The sequence below is a fragment of the Physella acuta genome, unplaced genomic scaffold (genome assembly GCF_028476545.2).
Source record: "Physella acuta isolate Inbredline_101_S28 unplaced genomic scaffold, ASM2847654v3 ptg000010l, whole genome shotgun sequence".
In the NCBI taxonomy this organism is placed as follows: Eukaryota; Metazoa; Mollusca; class Gastropoda; family Physidae; genus Physella; species Physella acuta.
In genome coordinates, this window is record NW_026731530.1 from 31,072 (window position 1) to 58,788 (window position 27,717).

Sequence of the window (27,717 nt, forward strand, 5' to 3'; positions counted from 1 at the left end):
CTCATATTTCATACAAGTGGTTTTATTTGTTGATTCTAGTTCCATGAAATAGTTTCAATGACCACAGTGCGAATGACCACTCGAAATCAAATTAAACCCAGGCTAGATTTCAATAGAACAAACCAATTTATCGCAACAGTGGGCTATCGAGTCTATGGGGGGAGAAGAAAAACAACTCGGTCCTGGGTTATAGAGTAGGTGTCACTGACCATTGTCAGATACAAATTCATCTACTGTTCGCTAAATAAATGAAATGAAAAGACTCCGAAGTCGGCTTTTGATATAATCCGTCTCGACTATCTACCCAACCCCTCCTTTCTCCCCCCGCACTCCATTTCCCCCCACCTGAAGCCCTCAGGGCAGATTTAAGGGGCAGCCGTGGTATGAGACCAGCGATTGGCTACTGGTGTTAGCAACGACGCGTCGCCGCCGTCGCCGCGCGAGAGAGAGATGGTTGGAGAGTATTTCTTGAACTGTTTGGACAGACGCCGCGCGACGCTGTATGCAAATTTCGGCTGACAGCGAAAGTTAGCGCGCTGTGCGCATGTCCTAAAAAGTGTCGGCCGTACCTTCACATTTTGATAACACAACTCCGAACATGCGATGAACTGTGCACATTCGATGGAATTTTGTGTTGAATGTTTTGATTTCTAACCTGGAGTATTGATCTATAAAATAAGTAAGTTATTGTATGTGATGTGTTCTAATTTAATTTTTTTTTCAATTTTAATTTAGTCTTGTGACATTTAAGCTGAAAGTTTTTAAAATAATTATGTAAAATGTTTCTATTTTCATTTTGTTTGATGTATGTTCAAATGCTAATTATTAATTAATGACTAAGTAACAAAACAGTAATATGATGATCACAGACAAACTCAATCGGTAAAATTTAATTGAAGGAGTTTTACCACTATTAATTTTATTTTTCAATAGCTATATTTGTAATAGGAATTTATCATATTTTCCAAACTATAGTTTATAGAATCTAGATCTAGTTTATCTTAACATTCTTGTGTGGATTATTTTTATTACCTTGAATTTACTTTATGCACATTAAATTAACTGGCATACTTAATCGAAGGTGAATATTAAACGAATAATGTGTATATAAACTTGAGGTTTATAATGACCAAGCAAAGTCAATACCACACACCTTGTAATTGTTTTATATATGACACCTCCTACAACCCCTCCCCCCCCCCCCCCACACACATCGTGTACTCCATATATAACTAACAACAACTTACATAACGAGTAACGGATCTGTCCCTGTGTTCTCTGGCTGTAAGTGATGGGACGCTGAAGGACACATTGATTTCTTTAACGAACTTGTCCGGGCTCCTCTGTTGGGATTTCCCGTTGTACTGTTCCATCTAACGGGCTTCCGTTGGTGATAGCCCACAATGCTTTAATCGTGGGCTGTAAGATGTGATTATGTTTTCACGTTTTAAATAATGGCTTACAAGTTTTATTATGTTTTCACGTTATGAATCATTGCTTACAAGTGTGATTATGTTTTCATAATTTAAATCATAATTTGATTCATGCTCAGGAGAGATGGTTATGGTTTCTCATTTTGAATCCCGGCTATCAATATATGATTGTGTTTTCATAATTAATATCCCGAATTACAAAATATTTAGGTGGTTTCACAACCTCCTGCTTTAAATCTAAAGCTGAATAGATCACGCAAAGAGTTAACGTTTGTAAAGATCGGGGTATGTTAAAGAGACGGATTTGAAATTTATAACAACGATAATATGTACGCCACATTAACATACTGTAAAAATATAGCTACTATCATAATAGAAGATAAATTGAACATAAGCATTTACTTTTGTTATATAGACATATACTCTGCCGTCTCTTTTGTATAATTCCTAAACTGAGCGTGTCATTAAGTAAAGAGTGATCGAAAACCTGAAAGAAATTATAGACCCGAGCAATGTTTTTGTCTAGGTTTGTATTGTTTTGTCACTCTTGTTGTTGCATGTGTATTGTTTTTGTTTTTGTTGTACTTTAGTCTATGTTGTAATGTAGCCTATGTTGGGACTTGGCATATGGGACGGCGTAGTTTATCTTGTGATATAGAACTGTTGTATTCTAGCCTATGTTGGGACTTAGCATACGTTATTATAGACCTTATATTTCGATGTAGCCTATGTTGTGATATATCCCGTGTTGTATTATCGTATAGCTCTGTGATTCCTCATATGTATCGCTCTGGCATAATTTCAAGATGAATTATGTTCTTCTTTACGTCAATGTAATGTAGTACTGACAAGGTAGTATTGAAGCTACAGCGCGTCATTTAATTTGACAAATCTATTTTGTCTCATTTACCTGTGGTGCAAACACACAACGAACAGACACACACACACGAACACACATAGGGCCTACTCACACACACTCGCAAAATAACTTTTTTGTGTAAAAAAAATTAAACATTTTCAATTTTGTCCTCTTTAACTTTTAGACAAAAATACAATGTTCTCCGTATATGGACAATGCCTGTATAGATAATACCACTTTATCCTTCTACTCTCTCGTTTGTTAGTTTTCATCATCATTCTATATTACTCCCTCTCTTCACCCCACACCCCCAACCCCCATTCCATAACCCTCCCCTCTCCATCCTACCCCCTCCACCCCTCCCCCTGTCACTAGTCACAAAGACCATCCCGCTACCACCCATCTGTAAGATTCGATCGGGCCGACTGTTTTGAGCGGTGATGGGGACCTAATTGACTTTAAAACTCGGGCCCTTTCATACCCTCACCCACATTTATCACCCCTCGTTCCAACGCCCCAGGTTTCCAGTTCCAGGGGAGGGAGGTAAAAGACACGAGCTAGTTCTTGACCAGGAAATAAACGTTTCATAAGGGAGCCATAAGTCCCACGTTTAAAACAATGTATTATCGGTTAGTCTACTGAAGCTGGCGTGGCGTGTTAATAAAAAAAATATCAATAGGCCCTACTTTTTTATATACTTACAAACTTAGACGTGAATTTAGGTAATCAAATGTATTTACCTAATGTAATCGCATACATTTAGTTGGATGCGTTGTCAAGTTAATTAAAAAAACTTTGGCATTATCAACGTTTCACTGATGTGCAAGTAATGTTGTAGGTACAACTTGAGACTATGAGGTAAGGGTTTTAAAAAATTACCAGAAGAACGGTTTTAAAGCAACTAACCTAATGTCCAGTTTCAAATTATTGACAAAAAGCTGGATTAAACAACGAACCAAAAGACCAACTTTACAAAATGCCATCACTGACCCAAAGACTAGACAACAGCAAGTGACCAAAAGACCAACTTAAAACAACTGACCAGAACACTTAACGCTCCCATCTGTAACCAAAGGTCAAGGCCAGTACTAAAACACACCCCCCCTCCCCCAAGATGTAAGAATAAAAAAAAAATCCCTCAGACCTAATCAAGAGTTGTGTTTTCTTGGGCGCTAGTTCCATTATCGTCAGCCAGTCCACAGGAACCAGTGGAGCGGAAATGTGTTCACCAGCTCTGTGACTCCAGGAGCCGACCGGAAGTGTTGGAAGCGACAACACCGAGATGCCAGACATCCTGGTTATACAAATGTCCGAGGCCGAACACAATCGGAATTTGTGTGTATTGGTTGTTTCCCTTTAATTGTTTTTTCCTTCGGTTTTTTTTCTTCTGGTCTAGAATTTGGAAATATTTCTATTTATTTTTCTCTTAAATATTGGCTCGGAAATTATTTTGGAAAAAGTACAATCCAACAGACACGGGAAATAAAAACGGAAATACAGGAATTAATTTAGAACCTTCTGCTGAATATAATTTTTTATTTTAAATAATTTTACATCACTTTTGATGATCTCGTCTTTGTGATAGGCTATTGAAAAATGGCAAAAAGACAAGAAAAATTAAAGTTTGGTATCCCCACGCGGCATTCCCCTGCACTCTCAACCCCCTTTCAGGATTATCGGGGGGTGTATGATTGATAGATCGATTGATTGATTGATACCTATATTGCAACAACCACAACTAGTCATTGGGATACAATTTAAAATTTAACGTAGATTATTTTTTAAACAAAACGCAAATCGAAACTAATGTTTCGACAAAGGCCTCCATCAGACTCGAGTAATAAAATTATCCAAACAGGTTTTTGTTTTGGTAGTGTAGTAGCCATGTTGACGTTGAATTTGCTGCTGTGTATGAAGCAACAAAACGAGGTGGTAACGGCGTGTTAACAGTCGGCAGTTTATAACACAGGTGGGTAGGTCTATGCGGGAGATGCTCTACCTGGTGGGTGGTTGTGTGGTGTAGGGGGTCTGCGGGGTGTGCGGGGGTTATTGTGGGGTGGGGGATTTTAGTCGGGTTTGGAAGTTATGTGGTGTAAGGGTCTTCGGAGCGTGTGGAGGGGGTATTGTGGGAAAGGGGGAATTTTGTCTGGTTTGAAAGTTATAGTATGTGTAATAGGGTCTGCATTATTTTGGGGGATATAAAGTGGGTCTTGCTTTGTGTGAAATATATTATATTGTAGAAGAGAGTCAAGACATTAGAAGATCTTCCAGCGTTATGTGCTGCTTTTGTTGTATGTGTGTGTATGGCGGTCGTATATAAGTCTACAATGTTGTTAGCGTGTGGATTTTTTTAGCCCGAACGTGGCTATAATTCAACATGTACTTCCAGTGTTTCTTCCAGACTTTTTTCTCAGGGGGTGCATTTGAAATTTTCGGGTGGGGGGGGGGGCGGACTAAAATTTCCGGGGCGGACACTGTCAAAAGTATATATTTCCTATATAAATTCCATTTCGTTGGGGGGGGGGGGGGGCGAAGAGATGCCCGGAAGAAACTCTGTGTACTTCACGGTCGTGTGGCGTAAGGGGCGTGCCGTATAGAGTATGTTGGCTGCCATGGTATACGTATGTGGGGATTGGAGTTGGTCCTTACATATTACATAGCTGTCATATATTTGAGTAATGGTGAGGGAAGGCAGATCTATGAAGTAAATATGTGGGACTAGCATGGAGTGTCATGAAGTGTGTATTTGTGTATGGGGGGGGGGGGGGGGAGAGTCGGTGGTCCTTTCAGTAAATGTGTGGATATTACTACCTATCATGTTGTTATATTGTCAGTCATGATGTAATGATGTATGTGTGTGTGTTGGGGGGGGGGGGGTCTGTGGTTCTTTTCAGTAAATGTGTGGATACTACCTATCATGTTGTAATATTAGCTGTCATGACGTTTTTGTGCGGTGGTCGGGTGTCCTTACAGCAAATGTGTGGGTCGTAGTGCGCCAGTACGGGTTAGCAAACAGTTTTTTCGACCTTAGCACGTGGATGTTGAGTACGGCTAAGCCTTAGCCGACTTGGCAAAACGTGTCAAAAAAGTTTTTTTGTCAAGCGAACTTGACACTTGTCTCCTGGCAGCCACAACCATGGAAAGCCGGAAACCGTGAACAAACAGACCGGTCGAGGTGATGACCGGTTGACGTAGTTGATACTCCGACTTGGGGGGGGGGGGGGGGAGTGTTAACTTTTTCTAAAATTTTGGATTGAATTAAGTTGGTCCATCATACTAGTGAAAACGTATAGCGTATAGTTCTGTTTTGTAACATAGTTTTTGTTTAACATATTAGAAGACGACATATGAAGTTCATATTGAAACGTATAATTCCGTTTTGTAACATAGTTTTTGTTTAACATATTAGAAGACGACATATAAAGTTTATATTTCTTCAAGTTCATTATCTTTCTTTTAGGGTAAGTAAGCAATCACCTAGTTATTCTTTTTATTTGATGTAATTACCTCCCTGTGAAGTTAACTCCCCTTGTTGGCAACTTGAGCGGTTTTCTCATGAATTTCTTACATTTGTTTTCTCTTTTCTGACGTGCTATAATAGTGCAGCGATACGGATCATATACACACAACAGCTGGTGTGGGTTGTTGAGGAAGAGGGGGCGGGGCAAGGTGGTAAAAGTGTGATTTAATTGTATAAATATTTCTCTAGTGGAGTTGCTTTGTTTACTGAAAGTTTCACTTGATAATTACCTGCTTGTTATGTAGACTCTGTGGCTACCAATATTTGTATCTCTGGCTACCAATATTTGTATATGTGGCTACCTATATTTAACCATCTGTGGCTACCAATATTTGTTTCTCTGGCTAACAATATTTGTATATGTGGCATTGTGGCTACCTATATTTAGTCATCTCTGGCTACCAATATTTGTATATGTGGCTACCTATATTTAACCATCTGTGGCTACCAATATTTGTATATGTGGCTACCTATATTTAACCATCTGTGGCTACCTATATTTGACCATCTGTGGCTACCAATATTTGTATATGTGTCTACCTATATTTAACCAACTGTGGCTACCTATATTTGACCATCTGTGGCTACCAATATTTGTATATTTGGCTACCAATTTTTAACCATCTGTGGCTACCAATACTTGTCCTTCTATTGCTACCAGTGTTTGTCCCTCCGTTTATTTCTCTTTTCAATCTGTTTATCTATCGTCGGATTTTTTTTTAACTCTGCGATATCATTCAACAAATTCACGACAAAAACTACAAGATTCTCAGGCTGAGAAGGGTGCGAACCGACGACGCATATACGATAATAATAAAAAAAAATTCAAACTCATTTTTCTGGAAAGTATGTTAGACGATTTACCACTTATTTGATCTTTCTCCAAAAAAAAAAAAATATTTAAATATAGTAAAAAAAAATAGTATAAAGAAAAATTTTCACCATTCAGGCGGGACTCTTTCAACTAAGGGAAGTAATTGACACCTTGAATCATGCTAATTTATAGCTAATTTATTGAAATGTGATCTGCTTTATGACATGGACAAAACATGTCATGTCTAACTACTCGTCTCATGTTCTAAGCATTCAGTTAAAGATTTCAAAAGGCGGCAGGTTGGAATGTTGTTGTTAAAGCAGATTTTTCAGCTTTTGTGTGTGGGGGTGGTTGATATACCTTTTTAAATCCTTTGAAGTGTTTTCTGTAGTGTGTAGTTGATCTGCTAATTTCAACCCTTTGATGTGTTTTTATAATTGTGTAGTTAATCTACCTATTGGAGCCCTTTGATGTGTTTTTGTGAATGTGTAGTTAATCTGCATGTTGTAGGCCTTTGATGTGTGTTCTATGAGTGTGTAGCCGATCTACCTACTTACTCAACCCATAGATGTGGTGTGTTGAGAACACTTCTAGAGCACGTTTCATGCCAAGAAAATACAACCCACCAATTACCCCACATTGAACAATCGTATCTTGTTCAGTCTTTCCTTTGTTCAACAATTTTGTTCGTGTTCCTTCGTGCGATCAGTTTTTTTAAAACAAACTTAAAGCAAAATCCAAATTAGCATAAATTAGCATGTTGAGAACGAAAAAAAGAAGCCAGCTCAAAGACAGATCATTCTCTTTGTTGAATGTTAATTAGTAATTACCGAATTTTTTAAAGGGGGAGGGATCACTCTATTAACACGTTTGCTCTTCAGTTATTGCATTGGCGTTATTTGAACACGTTTCTTTTAATATATTTTAACACTCCGTAAAAACTAATTATGTACCAAGTTAATTTTCAAGTGAGTAGGCATTGTGCTATTTAATACTTAATTAGCTGTTAAAAAAGCAGTTATACTCGTGATCGTCACCCCCGAAACCCCTTTCAGACTAAGATTACGGTGTAAAAATTACAGTTGCATGTAAAACATGTTATATAATTAGCTTGTTAATCAATATTAATAAGCATACCATATTAAATTGTATAACTATTGCAATCAAACATTAGTTAAAAACCACCGAGTTTAAACGTTAAAATTGTAATCATTTTCCGTCATAACTATCCGTTTACTATCGCGTCTAAACTTGAAATTACAAAGGCATTCCACAATGACGGGAACCACGTGATATATAATCAATTTTAATGTACAGGCATATACTGTAACATTAAAACACTCCATGGTACCATCATTTTATTAAAGTATCTATTTTTATGTCTTTATATGCCACCCCATCAATCTACTATCCCCACCATTCAACCATCCCTATCATTTAACCATCCCCATCATTTAACCATCCCCATCATTCAACCATCCCCATCATTCTACCATCCCTATCATTCAACCATCCCCATCATTCTACCACCCCCATCATTTAACCATCCCTATCATTCAACCATCCCCATCATTTAACCATCTCCATCATTTAACCATCCCCATCATTTAACCATCCCCATCATTTAACCATCCCCATCATTTAACCATCCCCATCATTTAACCATCCCCATCATTTAACCATCCCCATCATTCTACCATCCCCACCATTCAACCATCCCCATCATTTTACCATCCCCACTTTGACCCGTAGATTCCATTCACCCCGACACCTACGTACGCGCTGACCTATTCTTCTTATGATTGAAACTCGCAGGGGGGGGGGGGGGGGGGGATAAACGAAATGAACAACCCCCCATCTCCTCCCCCCCCCCCTCAGGAGAAGGAGGCGTCAGCTAACACTGGGGGAGAAAGTTGCCTCTATTATTTTTCATGTCCCTCTTTTCACCCCGGGGACATCTCCCCCGGGGGTGGCTGTCATGTACCGCTTAGAAAAATGTAAAGGAGTCCATTTTCTTGACGCTATTGTGCATCTGAGCCTAGGAGAGAAAAAAATGGCGTTGGCTTAAGACAGGGGGGGGGGATGGGGGTTCGGATCACAATCTTTAACACTCTAGAATTAACACTGCAAGTACATTATTTATTTATTTTTCAAACCTAGGAGTATTACTAGAATTTATTTATTTTTTGCTTACTTTTCCGTTTAGAGGTGCCACGAACCAATGTTAAGAATCCGAAGGATGACGTAAAGATAATAATTTTAGGGATACTTGTCAGTGATATTAATTTATTAAGGCTACTATTCGTTTAATTATAGAACAAATGTGCCTAATTTTAGCAAAATTTTACCTTATATTATGTTCTTAATCATATTTTAAGCATGTCTTTTAACGAGTTTAAATTCCGAGGCTTATTTTAAGTAAATCGTCAACCTGTTACATCCTAGCACTGTACACATTAACAGTACAGCTAACATTGACTGTATTTATTATATAGCTCGGGGCGTCCTACCCCAACACACTTCTCAGCGACGCCATTGTTTTATTTACATAACTTTAGATACGTACATTTATTAAATACTGAGCAATCTTCATGTATACTATACATGAAGATTGCTCAGTATTTTATATGTATAGTTTTTAGCGTTAAACTTTAACCATTGCGCATGCGCCAATGTTTCCTCTCGTGTCGTGACATCATTGCCGTACAAATCCTCTGTACGTGTTGAAACTCTGACCAGAGGTGCGTTAACAGAATGAATATGCAAATCAAATCTCCTCGGTGATCGAACACGGGTTTGTGTGTGGGGGACGGGGGGATGGCGGGGGGGATATTAGTCACATTTGCATAACGGTGCGGGTCGGCCGTGACCTCTGACAAGCTGTCAATCATCAGCTTCACCTGAAGCGTGCCGCGATCACCCCCCCCCCCCCCTGTGAAAATCACCTGTGAGGTATAAGAAAGGTGGGCACCAGGTGAACTGATGCGTGTGTGTCTGGATGACATTTGGCCTGTTGTTTATTGAACGGTACAACCCTCTGGTGAAGGATTCATCATTAGAGAACTTAATGATAATTTAACATTTAAAATTGGCAGAGTTTACATACCTTTTTAATTCAGTTTAATAGTAATTATACATTTTTATTTAGTTCAATAAAATTATAATTTAAAATAGCGATTTGTTCTAAATTTATGAAAAAATACAAGACACATTCACGGCCGCTATCAAGCAATGTTTCTTCTGCTACAATAACAATATGTCTTTTCATTTATTTAACACTTTCTATAGCATAGTAAAATTAATGTCACACCAGGAGTTTCGAAAATCCAGTGTAACATCAGAATGGAAGCTGTTTTTTTTTTAAATAAAATCTCAAACTAATTTTGAAGCATTTACTTATTTTAAACGAAATAGAGCTCTCCATTATCTGGAGTGCAATACTTGAAAGCGAGACAACCTTCTAATCCTTACCCTCACCACGGCGCCCCACCCCCCTGCTGTTTCACCTAACACCGTCAACTGCTCTGTTGTTAGATCCAAAATTACCTGTTTGATGTTTTTCAACGAACCTCGGGGGAAAACCCAGCGTGCAGGTTTGACGAAGACATTTGGCTGAACATTGACGTGTTATGTTCGTGTCGGTCGGGTAATGACAGATGATTCAAGTTTGACAACTCCATCAAAATAAGGCGCGGACGTACAGGAGTGACGGGTGATCATAGCTTCAAGCAGTCAGCGCACCGATCGGACACCTACAATCATTAGATCACCATACTAGTAGTCACCTACAATTATTAGATCACCTACCTTTAGTCACCTACAATCATTAGATCACCACATCAGTAGTCACCTACTATAATTAGGTCATCACACCAGTAGTCGCCTACAATCGTTAGATCACAAAACCAGTATTCGCCCACAATCATTTGATCACCATACTATTAGACACATAAAATCATGAGACCACCATAGTCTCCTACAATTACTAGTTCACCATACCAGTAGTCACCTACTATCATTAGATCACAAAACCAATAATCACCTACAATCACCGCACAACTTCTACTTATGCTGAGGTGAAATAAACAGCCTAACTCTACTTCAACTGCCTGTTGAAGACAGCGAGGGTACATACGCTTTTACGTTTTTCTGTTAGAGGGGGGGGGGGGTTGAGGTCGTACATTATTGAGCAGCAAGTTGATGTATTGGTACAGTTGGGATCGATGTGATGTGTCAGTACAGTTGGTATCGATGTGATGTATTGGTACAGTTGGTATCGATGTGCTGTACATTTGGGATCGATGCTTGTGTTGGTACAGTTGGTATCGATGCTTCTGTCAAAGTTCGCTTTCCGCCCTGCTGCACCTTACGCCCTTTAGAGCAATGGCCTGTGATCAAAAGACATAGCGGGTAGATCGTCCCCCATTCCTTTCTGCTACTAGCAACATCACTCCTCAACTACTTTTTTTCTTTGACTCTTTCACCACCCAGTACCATTAGCAACTCCTGCATCATTTTCTACAAAATGCAGCCCCCCCCCCCCCATTTTCCAACACCATTACACCATGCTGCATGCAGTACAACACACCTGCGACAGTTAATTTAGTTCGACCCTGCGACAGGTAATTACGTTCGACCCTGCGACAGGTAATTAAGTTCGACCCTGCAACAGATAACTATGTTTGACCCTTTAACTTCTAATTACGTTCGACCCTGCGACCTGTAATTAAGTTCGAGCCTGCAACAGGTAATTAAGTTCGACCCTCCAATAAAAACCAAACACATCTCGCGAGTCCTTGATTGGGTCCGATGACTGCCATTGGTGTCCTGGTGTCACGTGATTGAAAGGTCGTTCACCCCTTGTAATCCCTTGAGTCTGTGTCTTGGACATGTTCCTGTGGACTACACCAGCCCTCGATGCCACTTGCGAGTGCCGATAAAAAAAAATGCGTGTACACGTTTGGTAGTGAAAGTTTTCACAAGATTAGTTATTTCAATAGGGATAGCCATACCATCGAGCTTGTCAGGATTTAAGCTTTAATCTTTTACTAAAAAATTGTCATGACCTGGAAGAAGAAGATATTAAGAAGATTGGATACATCTGGGGACAGTTGGAGAGACTAGCCCAGGATAGAGATGCCTGGAAAGCTCTTGTCAACGGCCTATATCCCAGGAGGGGCGACAGGCGAACCTAACCTATCCTACAGAATTGTCACCCATTTAGACTTTGTATTGTCGAGTTAACGATTTCTTAAGGCCAATGTAAACACTGTTTAAACTTCCTTTCAATGTATGCTTTATTTACACGCTTTTTTATTTACAGAGAAAGATCTATTCAGAACGATGAATTCTTGTACCCAGTAACCCACACAAAGGTACACATTTTTTGGATGTTTCTCCAATGACAGAATTGGTCATTTCGTTTGGTCATCAATCAGTACTCTGACAATTATCAAGATTGATAACTCTTGAAAAAAAAAATTTACACCGTCATGGGCAAACAACTCGTCTTCGTCTTGGGGTTCATATTGGCCCTGACGTCACCGGTGACGTCACAGAACCTGGAGGTGGAGTACAGCATCCCCGAGGAGCGGCCCCAGATGTACATCGGCAACCTGCTGACCGACCTGGGCCGGGCTGTCCAGACACGCAACCTCCAGGATCTGAGGTTCAACTTCATGACGGCGGGGAACCCCCACGCCGCTTACCTGTGGCTCAACGCGACCAACGGGGACTTGAAAACTGCGTCCAGGTATGTCCGTGTCCACAGTGTAACTTATTCTGTGTTTTGAATTCAATTTGTTAAAACACCCTTAGTGCCAGATATCTTAGCATTGTAGGTGTTAATCTCATTTGCGTCCGGTTCTTGTTTTACACTCGACGCCTATACTTATCTAAATGAGCCAACTCAGCTATATTGGGTACCTGGCATCAATCGGAAGAAAAAACTATGCTGTTTATCCAATGGACCCTATAATCTATGTGTTCTTTAGAGCACACAATTTCACACCAACTTAGTATTTAAGAAATGATTTCTTTAAATAGTTTTTTTTTTACTTTTATTTTTAATTACGCTTCTGACATTATTTGTATAGGGTTGTATCACTTATCTCTTCAGGTCATGAAATTATTTGTATAATGATGTATCACCTATTAGTTCTTAACCTCCTGAAATTATTTGTATAATAATGTACCACCTGTTATTTCTTCCAGAATCGACCGTGAGAGCGTGTGCCGCAACATGATCACGTGCGAGCTGCGCGTGCAGACGACCGTGCAGGATGACCGGGGGACGTTCCTCATCATCGTGCTGGTCAAGGTCACCATCACCGACATCAACGACAACCCGCCCGTGTTCAACCCGTCAACCCAGACCCTGAAGATCGCAGAGGACGCCCTGCCCGGGTACACCCAGAGCATCCCTACGGCCACCGATCTCGACATGGGCCCTGGCAACTCTATCGTCTCCTACACCCAAGTCGTGGGCTCCGCCCCTTTTACTCTAGTCGTCAACGGCAACTCTGCTTCGTCGTTCGATCTCAAGCTTCGTCTGGACGAGCCCTTAGACCGGGAAACCGTCCCGTTCTACAAAGTCCTGATCCAAGCTATCGACGGCGGGACCCCTCGTCAAACCGGGACCTTGACCGTTAACATCGACATCGATGACGTCAACGACAACGCCCCGGTGTTTGAGTTCGGGAAATATTCTTTCAATGTGTCGGAGAGTTTGGGCGTCAACTCTGCCGTGGGGACGGTCCGGGCGACGGATAAGGATGTGGGACTGAACGGAGCCGTGAGGTATACAGTGGACTCCTCGCAGACGGACCTGGAGGTGTTTCTGATGTTTAGCATGAATCCGGAGAGTGGGGAGATTCGAACCCTGCTGCCTCTGGATAGCTACGCTGGGAGAACCTACAGGTATGTTATCTATAAATAGGTTGCCTCATTAGAATAGAGTTTAATCATTATATTTGTTTAATTTATTTTAGTGTTAACTTAAATTATAAAAAACAGGTTATTGTTGTCCCGTTAAAATTAGAAGAATACGAAACTTCCATACTTGTATTTTGTGAGACGGAGTGGCCTAGCGGTAGAGCGCTAGACTGCTAACCCGAAATTATCGAGTTCGAATCCGTGTTTCAAGGTAGTAGAACGCCCCTGAGTCCACCCAGCTCTAAAGGGTACCTAACTCACGTTAAAGAAAGTAAAGGCGGCTGGGCATAGTGCTGACCACTCCTTCCCTTCATAAGCCGAAGTCAAGAAACATAAACTCTACTACATTTGCCCAATGGAGGAATCTATATACTTGTAATTTAAAATTAAAAGAAACCCACTTTATTTTACAAATGTCAAATATTTCAGTTATTGAGTTCAGAAAAAACAATTCAATTCATAGATGATCGATGCATAAGTTCTATTTAAACTTTGAAAAAAAAATTTCATCTCACAAAGTGTTAAAATAAGACTAAACTTAATGAATATTAGTTTACCGCATTTTTCAAAATACGAGACAAGCGCGCGCCATGATAAATTACATCAAAGTATAATTTCTATTGACCAACGATCTCATTTTCTGATGTCTGGTCAAGATATTTTCTCGTAAGATCAATATTATGATCGATGGATCTTACTTTCACTCGCTAACAGATTAGTCTATTACATCTCGCGAGACCATTCATTAATGAGATGAAAGGGGAAATCACTCCCATCATATCTGACGTATATTAAAAAATCAAGCCTCTTACAAAAAAACATCGATTGTACAAGAGTATTTTTCTAGCATCCTTACTACACCATGCTCTCCATTCCTAGTTCTAGTCGTGACCCTAATCCTGACCTTAACCCAGACCCGTATTCTAAGCCAGGCCGTAGTATCCATGACCCTAATCCTAATCCCAACCTGACCCGAACAGCAATACCGGCAGAATTTTAAAAAATCGATACAATACTGTTTTGTTTTATCCGCGTTTTATTATTTTAAAAAAAAATGTTTGTTAAAAAAGCGAGCCAAACAATAAGATGATTATTTGATCCTAATGATGTAATCCTAATTATTTGATTCCAATGATGTAATCCTAATTATTTGATTCCAATGATGTAATCCTAATTATTTGATTCTAATGATGTAATCCTAATTATTTGATCCTAATGATGTAATGCTAATTATTTGATCCTAATGATGTAATGCTAATTATTTGATCCTAATGATGTAATGCTAATTATTTGATCCTAATGATGTAATCCTAATTATTTGATCCTAATGATGTAATGCTAATTATTTGGTCCTAATTATGTAATGCTAATTAATTGATCCTAATTATGTAATGCTAATTATTTGATCCTAATGATGTAATGCTAATTATTTGGTCCTAATTATGTAATGCTAATTAATTGATCCTAATTATGTAATGCTAATCACCAGACTGACCGTTATAGCCCAGGACTCGGACATCTCGCCCAAGAAGGACCGGACAGAGGTGGACATTAGTGTCCTAGACACACAGAACAGCGAGCCGAAAATTGTCCTCAATGTCATCGGTGGTTCTGGTTCAGGCACAGGTGAGTGGACGGGCAGATGTCATTTGAGCGGTTAGATGTCATGCGTACCGGCAGATGTCATTTGAGCGGTTGGATGTCATGCGTACTGTCAGATGTCATTTGAGCGATTAGATGTCATGCGTACAGTCAGATGTCATTTAAGCGGTTAGATGTCATGCGTACAGTCAGATGTCATTTGAGCGGTTAGATGTCATGCGCAGTCAGATGTCATGTCAATGTACATTCAAATGTCACATGTAGTGTCAAATGTCATGTGTGCGGCCAGACGGCCTAATTCATCTGTACCGTAAAATGTCATTTGCACCTGCTGATGTCATGTGGTCCATGATATGTCATGTGAAGCTATGGACTTAAGTCTGAAATTTTATCTAAGCATCAACCAAGATTTTGTTTTATTTGTCTCTAAGAAATATTACGCAAATGATAGATTATCTTCATTTAATTAACTTTAACTCTGTACAGTAAACAAATTCAAGTGCTATACATTTCTCGAGCTAATTACAACGTTAAGCACAACGGTCTATTATTAAATACAGCTCCATTGAGAGTTGAATGTAAATTTGAAGCTATTGAACAACACAGGAATGTTTAGATGGTGGTAGGACAACGCTCTACATCTTATCCTCTAAAAACATACGCAAAGTTTGTAGGAGACACAACCTAAGCCCACCCATCCAACACACTTGAGATCTAAAAACTACACAAAAAACTCACCGGAATGTGAAAGCTATCACAATTCCTCAGATGATCGTTACCGGGGGTAAATTTTCTAAAACGGGAGTCGACTCACACGGGCGCGCTAATTAACAATGATATTTTTCCCATCGGTCTACTAGAGACATTTGCCATCGCCCTCTCCTTACCACCGTTACTTCTATTCATTGCCGCCTCCTTATGGCCATTACAGTTATTCATTGCTGTTTTCAATCGCACTCTCTTATCATTTGTGTCCACACAATTCAGTTGAATTAGTCGTTGCATTTGTGGTCGTTTATGTCGCTGTTTTTCGAAGAAATATTGGTCGTTGTTTAAACGTTGTAGCGATCGTTGCATTAATAGTTGTATTAGTCTTTGTTTTAGTCGTTGTTTTACTCGTTGGATAACTCGTTGTATTAGTCGCTTTATAAGTCGTTGTATAAGTTGTATTACTCATTGTATTTGTCGTTCTATTAGTAGTTGTAGTAGTCGTTGTATTACTCATTGTATTAGTCGTTGTATTACTCATTGTACATGTCGTTGTATTAGATTTTCAGCATCACTCCGGCACATAATCAGTCTCGCGTGGAACAGATTTCACGTGAATTTGAGATACTGGAAATTATTGATGTATTTCTGACCTCGCCGGTCTTATTCTATCTCTTTATCAACCTTTGCAGTATAAAATAGGACAATTCTATTCAATGGCGTCACAATGGAACCCCTCCCCTACTCCGACAAACGCACATAAATATACTATAACGTTTTAAAAATAAACAAACGCAATTAGCTGGTGATTAAAAAACTAAAATACAACACACTTACGTAGAGAAAAAAAAAGTTCTTTGTTTTTAAAAGATTAGACAACCTGTTTTTCTTAAAGTGGTGGTTAGAGTGACCTCCCATGTAGAAAAACAATTGCCGCCCTTGTTTTCTGTATACCTCGTCTCTCCCATCCTCCATCCCGTACCATTCCCTCAATCCCATACCATTCCCTCAATCCCGTACCATTCCATCAATCCCGTACCATTCCCTTAATCCCGTACCAATCCCTCAATCCCGTACCATTCCCTTAATCCCGTACCATTCCCTTAATCTCGTACCATTCCCTTAATCCCGTAGCAATCCCTCAATCCCGTACCATTCCCTTAATCCCGTATCATTCCCTTAATCCCATTCCATTCCCTCAATCCCGTACCATTCCCTTAATCCCGTACCGATTCCTCGATCCCGTACCATTCCCTCAATCCCGTACCATTCCCTCAATCTCGTACCAATCCCTCAATCCCGTACCATTCCCTCAATCCCGTACCATTCCCTCAATCTCGTACCAATCCCTCAATCCCGTACCATTCCCTCAATCCCGTACCAATCCATCTGTTTTCAGCCTACGTCTCAGAGGTTGTGGAGGTGGGGCGGGTGGTCGCCATCTTGTCCGTCTCTGACCCAGATTCCAACATGACGGCCAACGGCCAGGTCACGTGTGCTCTAAACAGCCACCAGTTCCAGCTGCAGGCCATGGACGTCAACCAGTACAAGGTCATGCTGACCCGGAGACTGGACCGAGAGAACGTGGCCTATCATAAGTGAGTGTCTACCCCATACACACATACATATACACATACACACACACGTAGCCTATCATAAGTGAGTATCTACCCCATCCTCCCTCACACACATATACACACGTAGCCTATCTTAAGTTAGTGACTACCCCCCTCCATCACACACACATATACACATGTAGCCTTTCATAAGTGTCTACCCCTCCCCCACCACACACATAGCCTATCATAAGTCAGTCTACCCCCCCCCCCAAACTCCACACACACTCATTAGCTATAAGCTAGTTTTTATAAATTTTGTAAAGGCTATACCTCCACATTTCAAAATTATATTTAACGTCTACACTACAACACTTTTGATGACTAATTAAATTGTCTGGCAGTATAATGACTAATTAAATTGTCTGGGGCAGTATAATGACTAATTAAATTGTCTGGCAGTATAATGACTAATTAAATTGTCTGGCAGTATAATGACTAATTAAATTGTCTGGCAGTATAATGACTAATTAAATTGTCTGGCAGTATAATGACTAATTAAATTGTCTGGCAGTATAATGACTAATTAAATTGTCTGGTAGTATAATGACTAATTAAATTGTCTGGCAGTATAATGACTAATTAAATTGTCTGGCAGTATAATGACTAATTAAATTGTCTGGCAGTATAATGACTAATTAAATTGTCTGGCAGTATAATGACTAATTAAATTGTCTGGTAGTATAATGACTAATTAAATTGTCTGGCAGTATAATGACTAATTAAATTGTCTGGCAGTATAACAGTCGACTGCGCCGACGCTGGTACTCCGTCCCTCCACACGTCTGCGAATTTCAAGGTCGAGGTCATGGACGATAACGACAACGCCCCCGTGTTCGAGTCCGCTTTCTACACAGCGGAAGTGACGGAGGGGTCCACGGATGTAGAGAGGTAAGGGAGCGCACTCTAAGATATCATTTTAAATTTCAAGTTATTTAGACCCGGAACTGGGCAAATGTAAAAAATACAGAAGAAAAGTTGGGTTTTTTTTAAAGACAAATCGGTATAGATAGAACATCGCTCTACATCAGCAGAATAAATAGAACATTGCTATACATCAGCACCAATTTGTTAAGATAAACGACATTGCTAGATATCTGACTAGTAGAACTGACTGGAGGACGTGGTCGACTGGTAGAGTTCTCGACTGCTAGCCTGAAGGTATCGAGTTAGGATCTCGGTCCGGCCTAGAGCGCCAGTGAGTCTACCCAACTTTAGGGAAAGTATTGTTACTGACCACACGATCTCTTCATATGCTGATGAGAAAAAAACATGTAAACTCTACTTCATCTGCTTTACGAAAACGGATTTGTACTGACTTTACACCTACTTGGTGTTTTGTGAAGACGCTCATTTTTAATATTAAATTTAAATTCAGAAATATTTGTCTTGTAATTTTACAAGACGATTTTGAAATAATTCACTATTCACAATAACAGTAGCGGAGAAATTAAGACATTAACAAATTCTAAATATGCAATTACCGTAAACGAAAATCAAAAACATAATTAAGTAAGATAAACTATATCCATGTTGTATTTTTTTATATATTTATATTTCATACGTTTTTTTTAAAATAAAATCCTTTCCACAGAAGCCTTATCCAAGTTCACGCCATAGATTTGGACGCCGGGGTCAACGCCCAGCTGAGCTACGAAGTTCAAGGTGACTCGGACTTTGGTGTCAACAGCGAGGGGTTCATCTTCGTGGCCAACCCTAACGGGGTGGACAGGGAGGACAGGGTCAGGGGCGCCAAGCGGGAGCTGACCGTGGTGGCCGTGGACCACGGCACCCCGCCCCTCTCCGGGAGCACGACCGTGGTGCTCACCATCCGGGACGTCAACGACAACCCGCCCGTCTTCTCGCAGACGGCGTACAGTCTGGAAGTGCCGGAGAACTCCGCGTACGATCTGTCCATCGGCAGGGTGTCGGCCACCGACGCCGACCGCGACACCAACGCCATCTTTTATTTCAAGATGGCGCCCGGGTTCTCCAGCAAGGTGCCTTTTGAAATCGGCCTTGACGGGAGTGTTCGGGTCGCCGGTGACCTTGACAGAGAGCGGACACCTAGTTATAGTTTCAAGGTCATCGCTTATGACCTTGGTGAACCTGTATCGCTGTCCTCCACGGTGAACGTCTCAGTTAAAATCAAAGACGTGAACGACAACAGCCCAGTTTTTACGTTCCCTAAAGACGACAACATCACCCTCTCAGTCCCACACACTCTGGGTTCGAATACCGCCTTCGCCAAAGTCGATGCCAGTGACGCCGACGAAGGTAAGAACGGCGCGTTGGAGTTCACGGCCGAAAGCGGAAACGGGACTCGGTTCTTCGACATCGTCTCCGGCTCCGGTCAAGTCGTGTTAATCCGACCTTTGTCCGTCAACGAAATCGGGCTCCACGTCATCAATATCGTTGCTCACGATTTAGGCTACCCCTCCGAAATGTCCACGCAAGCCGTGCTCCACATTTTAGTCTACGAAGGCAACGCCACTGTATCCGCGCAAGACAATGGACTCGGTTTCAGGAACATTGTTGTCGTGGCGATCCTGGTCGTGGTGACGGTGGTTCTGTCCCTCATCATCATGCTGACCATCATCCTCATCAGAAGAGTGGACAAACAGCGGCGGCTCTACCACGCCAAAGTCGAAGAAACGAAAGTGGAGGCGAATCTCAAAGACATGTTCCAGTGCCCCACTGAGGAGACGGAAATCCCTAGCGGCGCGCCTGACCTGACTGGGGATATTAAAGACGGCGGCAAGAAGAAAAAGGAAGTGAGTTTCTCTTTGGATGAGGACAACAACATCAACCACCCACCAACGTTGACGACATTCAGCCCCGCCCCCACAGACAAGTATGACCTGATCCCAGAGAAAGACAGAGGAAACATCAAAGTGAGTTTAATTTAATTTTAGTTTTGAGTGGTAAACGTTACATGGTGTGTTTGCAGTGGTTAATTTACACAGTTAAGTTGGCATTGTATGTCAAAATCTAGCCACTGTTTTAGATTCACTGAATGAATGGGCTCAAAGTAAGTAGTACGTCAACTAGTCTACAGTCATCTAATGGGTACTTGAATTAAGGAAAGTAAAGGCGGCGGGGGCATAGATTCAACCACACTATCCCTTCAAATGTCGAAGTCACGGGAACAGATAAACTCTACTTTATCTGCATCATTGTCCATCAGGTCTGAAGGACCTCCGGATACAAAGTCACAAATATATGTCTTAACAAAAGTGTGCACAGATACCAATCTTAAATAAATCTATTTAGCAGGGTTTTTAATTTTAAATTATGAACATGATAAGGCTACTTTGAACAGCAGATTAATCCGTCGGTTTAATTTCGATTGGAACTTAACTTTTGATACTGAGTTTTTATAGAATGTTAACATAAAAACAAAAAGCATATTCCAAATATCGCTAACAAACAACATTGTAGAGAAATGTAGGCTTCAAAAAATTCCCGTACATTGTAGATTAATATAAATTGCGAATATTACATAATTTTTACACAACATTCGTTCTATTGTTGTTTTAAATTTCCTAACCATTAATTACACAAATTTTGTTTTTTTTTAACCTAGGAAAATTTCCAAATTACCGAAATTCCGTATTTAATAACGCATGCGCAGATGCTACGGAATTTTACACATATCAAAGCAGAACCCATGTGTTTTAAAGAATTTGCTCATTTTAAAAAATGCCACAAGCAATAAAAATTATAACCTGGAATTCTGCGCTGAAACAAATAAGTTAAATTATTTCCAGCATTTGTTCTCTGCTCCATAATGGGATACGACACGACTCATTTTCACAGCCAATGATATTCTTTCTGCCAACAGTGTGACCCGTTGTCTAGCAACCATTACCAGGCCGACAGACAGGCCAAGGCCGTCTCAAAGAAGGACATCAGCAACTTCAACTTCCATCAGGTGCACCCGACTGTCGGCACCACCTTCAAAAACCGACAGGTGAGTCACCCCACCCCTTCTTACTGCCTCTGTCCTACACACGCATGATAATTTAGAATGACTTGTATTGAATGTGATTCTAATTTGCGGTTTGATTTTAATTATTTTTTTATGCTTACCGTACTAGATCTAGACAGTTTTAATAATGATTACTAACGAAGCCTAAAGTTGTTTTTTTTTTTTTTTTTTTTTTTTTTTTTTTTTTTTTTTAATATTATAACGGCTGATACAAATTTTCGCATGGTAACTAATACCCACTGATTTATTTGCATTCCAATTATATTCCTCACTTGCATTGGCTTTATGATCTAGACTAATCTAGAGTGCTGTAAATACAAATCTTATAACTTATTCTCTGTGGAAATTTCCGATTTCAATTTTTATATTTCCATAAACCAACACCCCCATCTCTCACCCCCCCCCTACATCGTCCCCACCCCCTAACCATGGATTGAATTCGTTAGATCAATAGGACAATGCCGACTCTGGTTAATGACTAATATAAAACACAATCTAAATGTAAATTGGGATAAAAATAGAACAGTCGCTTTTGGGGAAGAAATCTTGGATTGCAGAGATTTTTTTTTTGGTCAGTGTCGGTTTCTCTAACTGTCATTCATTCTTCATCTTCAAGAACAACATGTCAGCTCACAATCACGATGACAACCTGAGTGACGTCAGTGCTGATGTCAGTACCAGTGACAGTGGCAGGGGCGGAAGTGACGTGGAGCTACAGAGTGGGACGTCTAAAGATTCAGGTATGAGGGTCACACGGGAACTTTGTCTTGTGGTACATGGTGCTAGAGACGGCAGGACATTTTAGTGCTAGAGACGGCAGGACATTTTAGTGCTAGAGACGGTAGGACTTTTTAGTGCTAGAGACGGCAGGACTTTTTAGTGCTAGAGACGGCAGGACTTTTTAGTGCTAGAGACGGCAGGACTTTTTAGTGCTAGAGACGGTAGGACTTTTTAGTGCTAGAGACGGCAGGACTTTTTAGTGCTAGAGACGGCAGGACTTTAGAGTTTAGTGCTAGAGACGGCAGGACTTTAGAGTTTAGTGCTAGAGATCTGGGACTAGATAGGACTTAAGAGTTTAGTGCTAGAGACGGCAGGACTTAAGTGATCTTTGACGCGACAAGTCTAGAACCTATAGCTGTCACACATCTATAATCTATAGCTGCCACAAGTCTAGAATCAATATATGTAATAGACCTACTCCTGTCGCAAGTCTAGAACCTATAGCCGTATCAAACCACTACCCTATCGTGAACTAACCAACCCGACATGGCGGGCACTAGTAAATTAATTACTAGGGGATGGAGTTATCTGCACCTGCTATCTTGCTCTAAATTCACTTCCCATTAACACAAGAAATATGTACTTTTTATTCAGTTCAGTTGCAATAACTTCATGTTTGATCCTGTGATATTTTAAAATATGTTCATAATTCTGTAACTGACGCCTGCATTAATTTTTTTTTTATTTTATGTTTGCACTATTTGAAAACATGATTTATATTTAAAACTTGTTTATACACACGCATGTTTTCTGCACGTGCTTAGAAAAACCGCTCCAATTCTGTAATCTTTTCGTCATATATTCTCACACACTATCCCAAAGTTCCCCAAAATACACTATCTCCAAAAAAAAAACCTTATCAGGTTCAGAACCGCAACGGTGCTTGAAAAACAGTCGCTCTGTCTCCTGACGTATTTCTCAGCCGAGCTTATCAATAAAAACTTCAGGACGCGGCGAATAAATTTTACCGAATTCCCAAAGGCCGAAATTTGCGCGCCGGCGAACCGCCGCGCTGGTCGGTAGAGTCGAGATAGCAGGGGCCATAACTCCATCTACGCTGCGCCCGCGCAGATTTCTCGCGCATCTCTTGGGATTGAAAGCCGGTGCTGTGAGTGGAACCTCAGGGTGTGGCTCGGCTATACACGACCTCACAAACACAAGAGCGGTGTTGTTGTAGCAAGATGTGAATTAAATAATGATGGGAAACTTTCTATATAAACCTTATTAAAATATACACATTTGTATAATAAATATCCTTTCAAATAAATTATTTTTGTTCGCAATGCATCAAATTGTTGTCGAAAAAACTTGTCTTACAAAAAGTAATTGTAACTTTAGATAACTTTGTAATGTCAATTAATGTATTTACTACAATTTACGTGATGGCAGACGGAGCCATATTAAACTCATCAAGAATCTTTACTGTTGATATGTCTATAAGCTGAGATATAGGACCTTGCATATTACACGGTTGAGACTACGGATAGTCCAAAGGTTAAGTTCACAGAATAAGATATAACTATATAATTTATTTATTTTTAAACTAATAGTATTATTAAACTATTAAACTTAAAATTTAAAACTTAAAATTTTTTTGCCACATACTAAAAAAAGTTAGATTTTAGTAACAGTCAAAGATTAGTTACTGTGATCGAGACTTTACACCTCTTGTAATACCTAGCACCATCTCTCCATTAAAAACGTGCAGTAGGAGGGAATCAGGTGCCAGAAGCCGAGGGCGTCTCAGGGGCGTTACCCCAAGACACTTGACAAAAGATAGCCGCAACCAGAGTGGAAAGGTGAAGATTAGAATGATTAATCGACCGTAAATGGCCTCACACGTGCACCATTGGCACCTGCATGCTGAGTACTTTACGCGTGAAACTATTACTCATTCCGATTTCTTCTTGACACTCAACACGTTTATAGGTTTAACAAGCCTATTTACTCATCAGTACGGGGTTTGGTCACCAAAATATTCGTACACCAAAATATTCGTACACCAAAATGTTCGTACACCAAAATGTTCGTACACCAAAATATTCGTACACCAAAATATTCGTACACCAAAATGTTCGTACACCGAAACGTTCGTACACCGAAACTTTCGTTCAACGAAGTGGAAATCAAACAAACAATACATATACATCAAACACAAACACACAGATATATATATATATATATATATATATATATATATATATATATATATATATATATATATATATATAAAATCACCAGAATATGATGTATGTAACCTTCTGTGGCATGGTTTAACGATAGTTTACCTTTTCCTGTTTTCAGGTGACCTGTCCTTCACCAACCAAAGGTGTCTCAGCCCCCACAACAACCTCAACACACCTGTCGGCTACGGGGCAAGCGCCGGCTGCGGATTAAAAAACTCGAGCTCCGCGCAGTTCCAGAACATTCACCCGGACCCAAAGCCCGGCCCCACATTCCAGTCACACAAGGCTCACCTCGGGGCGGGGGGCCGTGCACCCCTGGGCTCGCGCCCGTCCCACCCCGCGGGATCGTCCTACCCCCACGCGGCTCAACAGTACAACCCAAACATTTTCTCTGACAAAAGCGGAAGCTACCTGAAACTAACCAACGAAGCCAACGGTCGTCCAAACCTCCCAACCAATGGGAGCAGCCGTCTCATGATTTCAGCCAATCGTAGCGGGGAGTACATGGACATGTCGGGTATGCGACCCTACATGGCGCCGAGGCCAGGGTCAGATAACTCTTGCATGGACTCTACCAACAACTGGGATGCGGACACGACCACTTCCGGTAGCTACACGGTCGACCCACAAGAGCTGTGTGAAGAGATCGATAAATTATTTTTCGAACAAATCAAAGACGTTGTAGTGTGAACAAAAATCGATAATATATATATATTTTTTTAAACAATTCAACGATGTCGTAACAAAGATGTTGATATGTTGTTTTCAAACAATAACATTGTGTGTCACGTGACCGGGCACCTCAAAGGTCAACTCCAGTGAGTTTGGACACAGCCGTGTGTCACGAGCTGTTGTGAACTCGATGTGTTAGCTGACGCCCACTAGTACACGGCTCACTAGTTGCGTCATCAGAGCGAATCCACAACGAAAGATAAAATAATTCGTATACCAGAGAATAACATAACACAACCAGGACGAAATAATTTTCAAAATGTTGACAATGGAAACTCACCTAATCATGTTTTGAATTTTGTCTTCGTGACAAATACTGGCAAGTATAAATTCAATTTAGTTGTACAATTTATGCAGTTTAAAATCGAGAGAACCATTCGAAGTTTGGTTCGTTTATACTTGCACAAGAACTGCGCCCATTCTGGTGTGTGGTTTGTATAGTATACATTCAACATTGTATTGTATACTTTCAACCTTCTATTGTATACTTTCATCCGTGCGATGGTCGAGCTAATATTCGTTACTTTACTACCAGTTTTATACTGCTGGCAACTACTGAACAACGCAAGTCATTAACCTTGACATTGATGGTGTTACGGTCACAACCTCCATGAACAACCCATCTCCAAGTCTACCAAACCACAGATAGAAAAAAGAAATCATAAAATTCTTTACGAAATGGCCAATCCCGTACATAACTTAGGCCTACATGATTACATCTGTCATTATTTTGACAATGTATTCTACTGTCTACAAATGTAGGACTTTACAATCAGATAATATGAGTTAAACAATCAAGCCGTTATATTGGGGTATAACGGTTTAGGTCAAAAGAATTATTTTTTATAACCTCCCCCACCTTTCTAAGTATTACAAAACGAAATCTTGTGTTACTGTTAAGGTATTACGATTGTATATAATCACATGGTCACCGTGTAAATATGTATCATACACTTTACCGAAGTAAAAATGAAAATGTCAGTGAAATGCCAATGATAGTATGTATGTAATTGTAAGTATAGCATAGTTTATCTGCTGTTATGAATGGGAATGTATGTATGTAAATATTGAGAAAAATTTGTGTAACTGTATAATCCTTGCTGGATAGGAGCGTGGCTGTATAATTCATTGGATAATGCGTATAAATTAACAATCCATTGAATTCTGAGTTGTCTCATGTGAAATTATTTAAGAACATGTCTTGTTCTTGCAATAGATTGTAAAATGTCTATACCACTACGACCTGTTCGCTCAAATGAAATTATTTATTGTGAGAATGACTTTGGTAGCTGTCTGTGTTGTATAATACCTCCCCCCCCCCCCCACCCCCGGGCCCATCTTTTTATCTGCCCAGTTAGGAACTTAGATATCTGCCCAAACCATTGTAAGCTGTTAAACCTTCGGGTTTAAGTTTCAAATATTTTTTTTATTTGTTGAACCTTTGTTTCGTTAGATTCAGTTTACATATTTTACTTAGTGGAAACGTATTTATGTTTATTTTAACCATGGAGTAGTTAAATTATTATTTCTAAACTTAAACTCATTAAGCCCTGGAACTACAACATTAATGAACTTATGTAGTTGTCGGCATTACATTATTTATAATGTCCTTCACTTTGGATTAAAAGGGCTTGGGTTGTAAAAAGTTGAAATAGTGAGAGAAAATTATTTTTTTTAGATTCTTACAATATCTATGTCATACTTGAAACGGATATTCTAGCTTTGAAAGATATCAAGTCTGAACAATGATGTGAGATGGTGAAAGTGTTAACAATGATGTGAGATGGTTGGCAGTGTGACAGATGATGTAATATGAATGAAAGTATAAAAGATGACCCGAGGGCGATAAAGTGTGAATAATTTTGTGAGATAATTTAAACTGTGAACTTGGTTAACTCAGATGCAATAAAAATGGAATATGGGAATGTTATATGGGAATGTTATATTAAAATATGTTAATGATGTTGCACCCAGCTAAAAATAGTTTTGGCTGAAATCTTTTTATAATTCATGTGTGTCGGTTATTTTTTTTTTATAATATGTCATTTCACAATGTGTACCTATGTCAAATTTGTTTACTAAATAAAGAAACTGAAAGATAGGCCTGCTTGTGTTATTAAGAATTCCAAGGTAGTTCATTGTTAAAACTAGACATACGTATAATACTTATAGTCTATACTTCTAGAAACCTTTACATATTAACCCTAAACATAACCAGTTAATAAAACTGCTGTTAATTGTAAAACTTGTTAAGTTAAGCGTTTGGATCAAGGTTTTCCGGAGTTTCGTCTAAAACATTCACATTTCAACGTTGTTTTTTAAAGTGACAGCATGCAATCCCCCCAATCATACCCCGGAGTAAGGGGTCATTTATGTGATTCATTAAATGGACAGAAGATCTTGCTTATCTAAAGATGTAATGTTTGAGATAACCTAGTTCATATACTTGAGCCTTTCTTAGATAGAAAATGCACACTTGAGATTAAGATCAGCACGTTGAATTCAAATCAGTTGACTTCCTGCATGATGCAGCCACTTAGATC

General features: G+C 39.8%; 1 protein-coding gene across 1 annotated transcript; it reads left to right on the forward strand.

Annotated features, from left to right (window-relative positions):
- The first annotated feature begins 545 nt into the window (after positions 1–545).
- Positions 546–26,352, forward strand: LOC131931092 (protocadherin alpha-6-like). The gene is made up of 10 exons (XM_059287828.1): positions 546–679; positions 11,950–12,378; positions 12,840–13,544; positions 15,049–15,185; positions 17,269–17,467; positions 18,224–18,376; positions 19,080–20,379; positions 21,330–21,458; positions 22,093–22,216; positions 24,561–26,352. Exons 2-10 carry the CDS (start codon positions 12,119–12,121, stop codon positions 25,130–25,132), a joined length of 3,579 nt encoding a protein of 1,192 aa, XP_059143811.1. The 5' UTR covers positions 546–679; positions 11,950–12,118; the 3' UTR covers positions 25,133–26,352.
- The last annotated feature ends 1,365 nt before the right edge of the window (positions 26,353–27,717 follow it).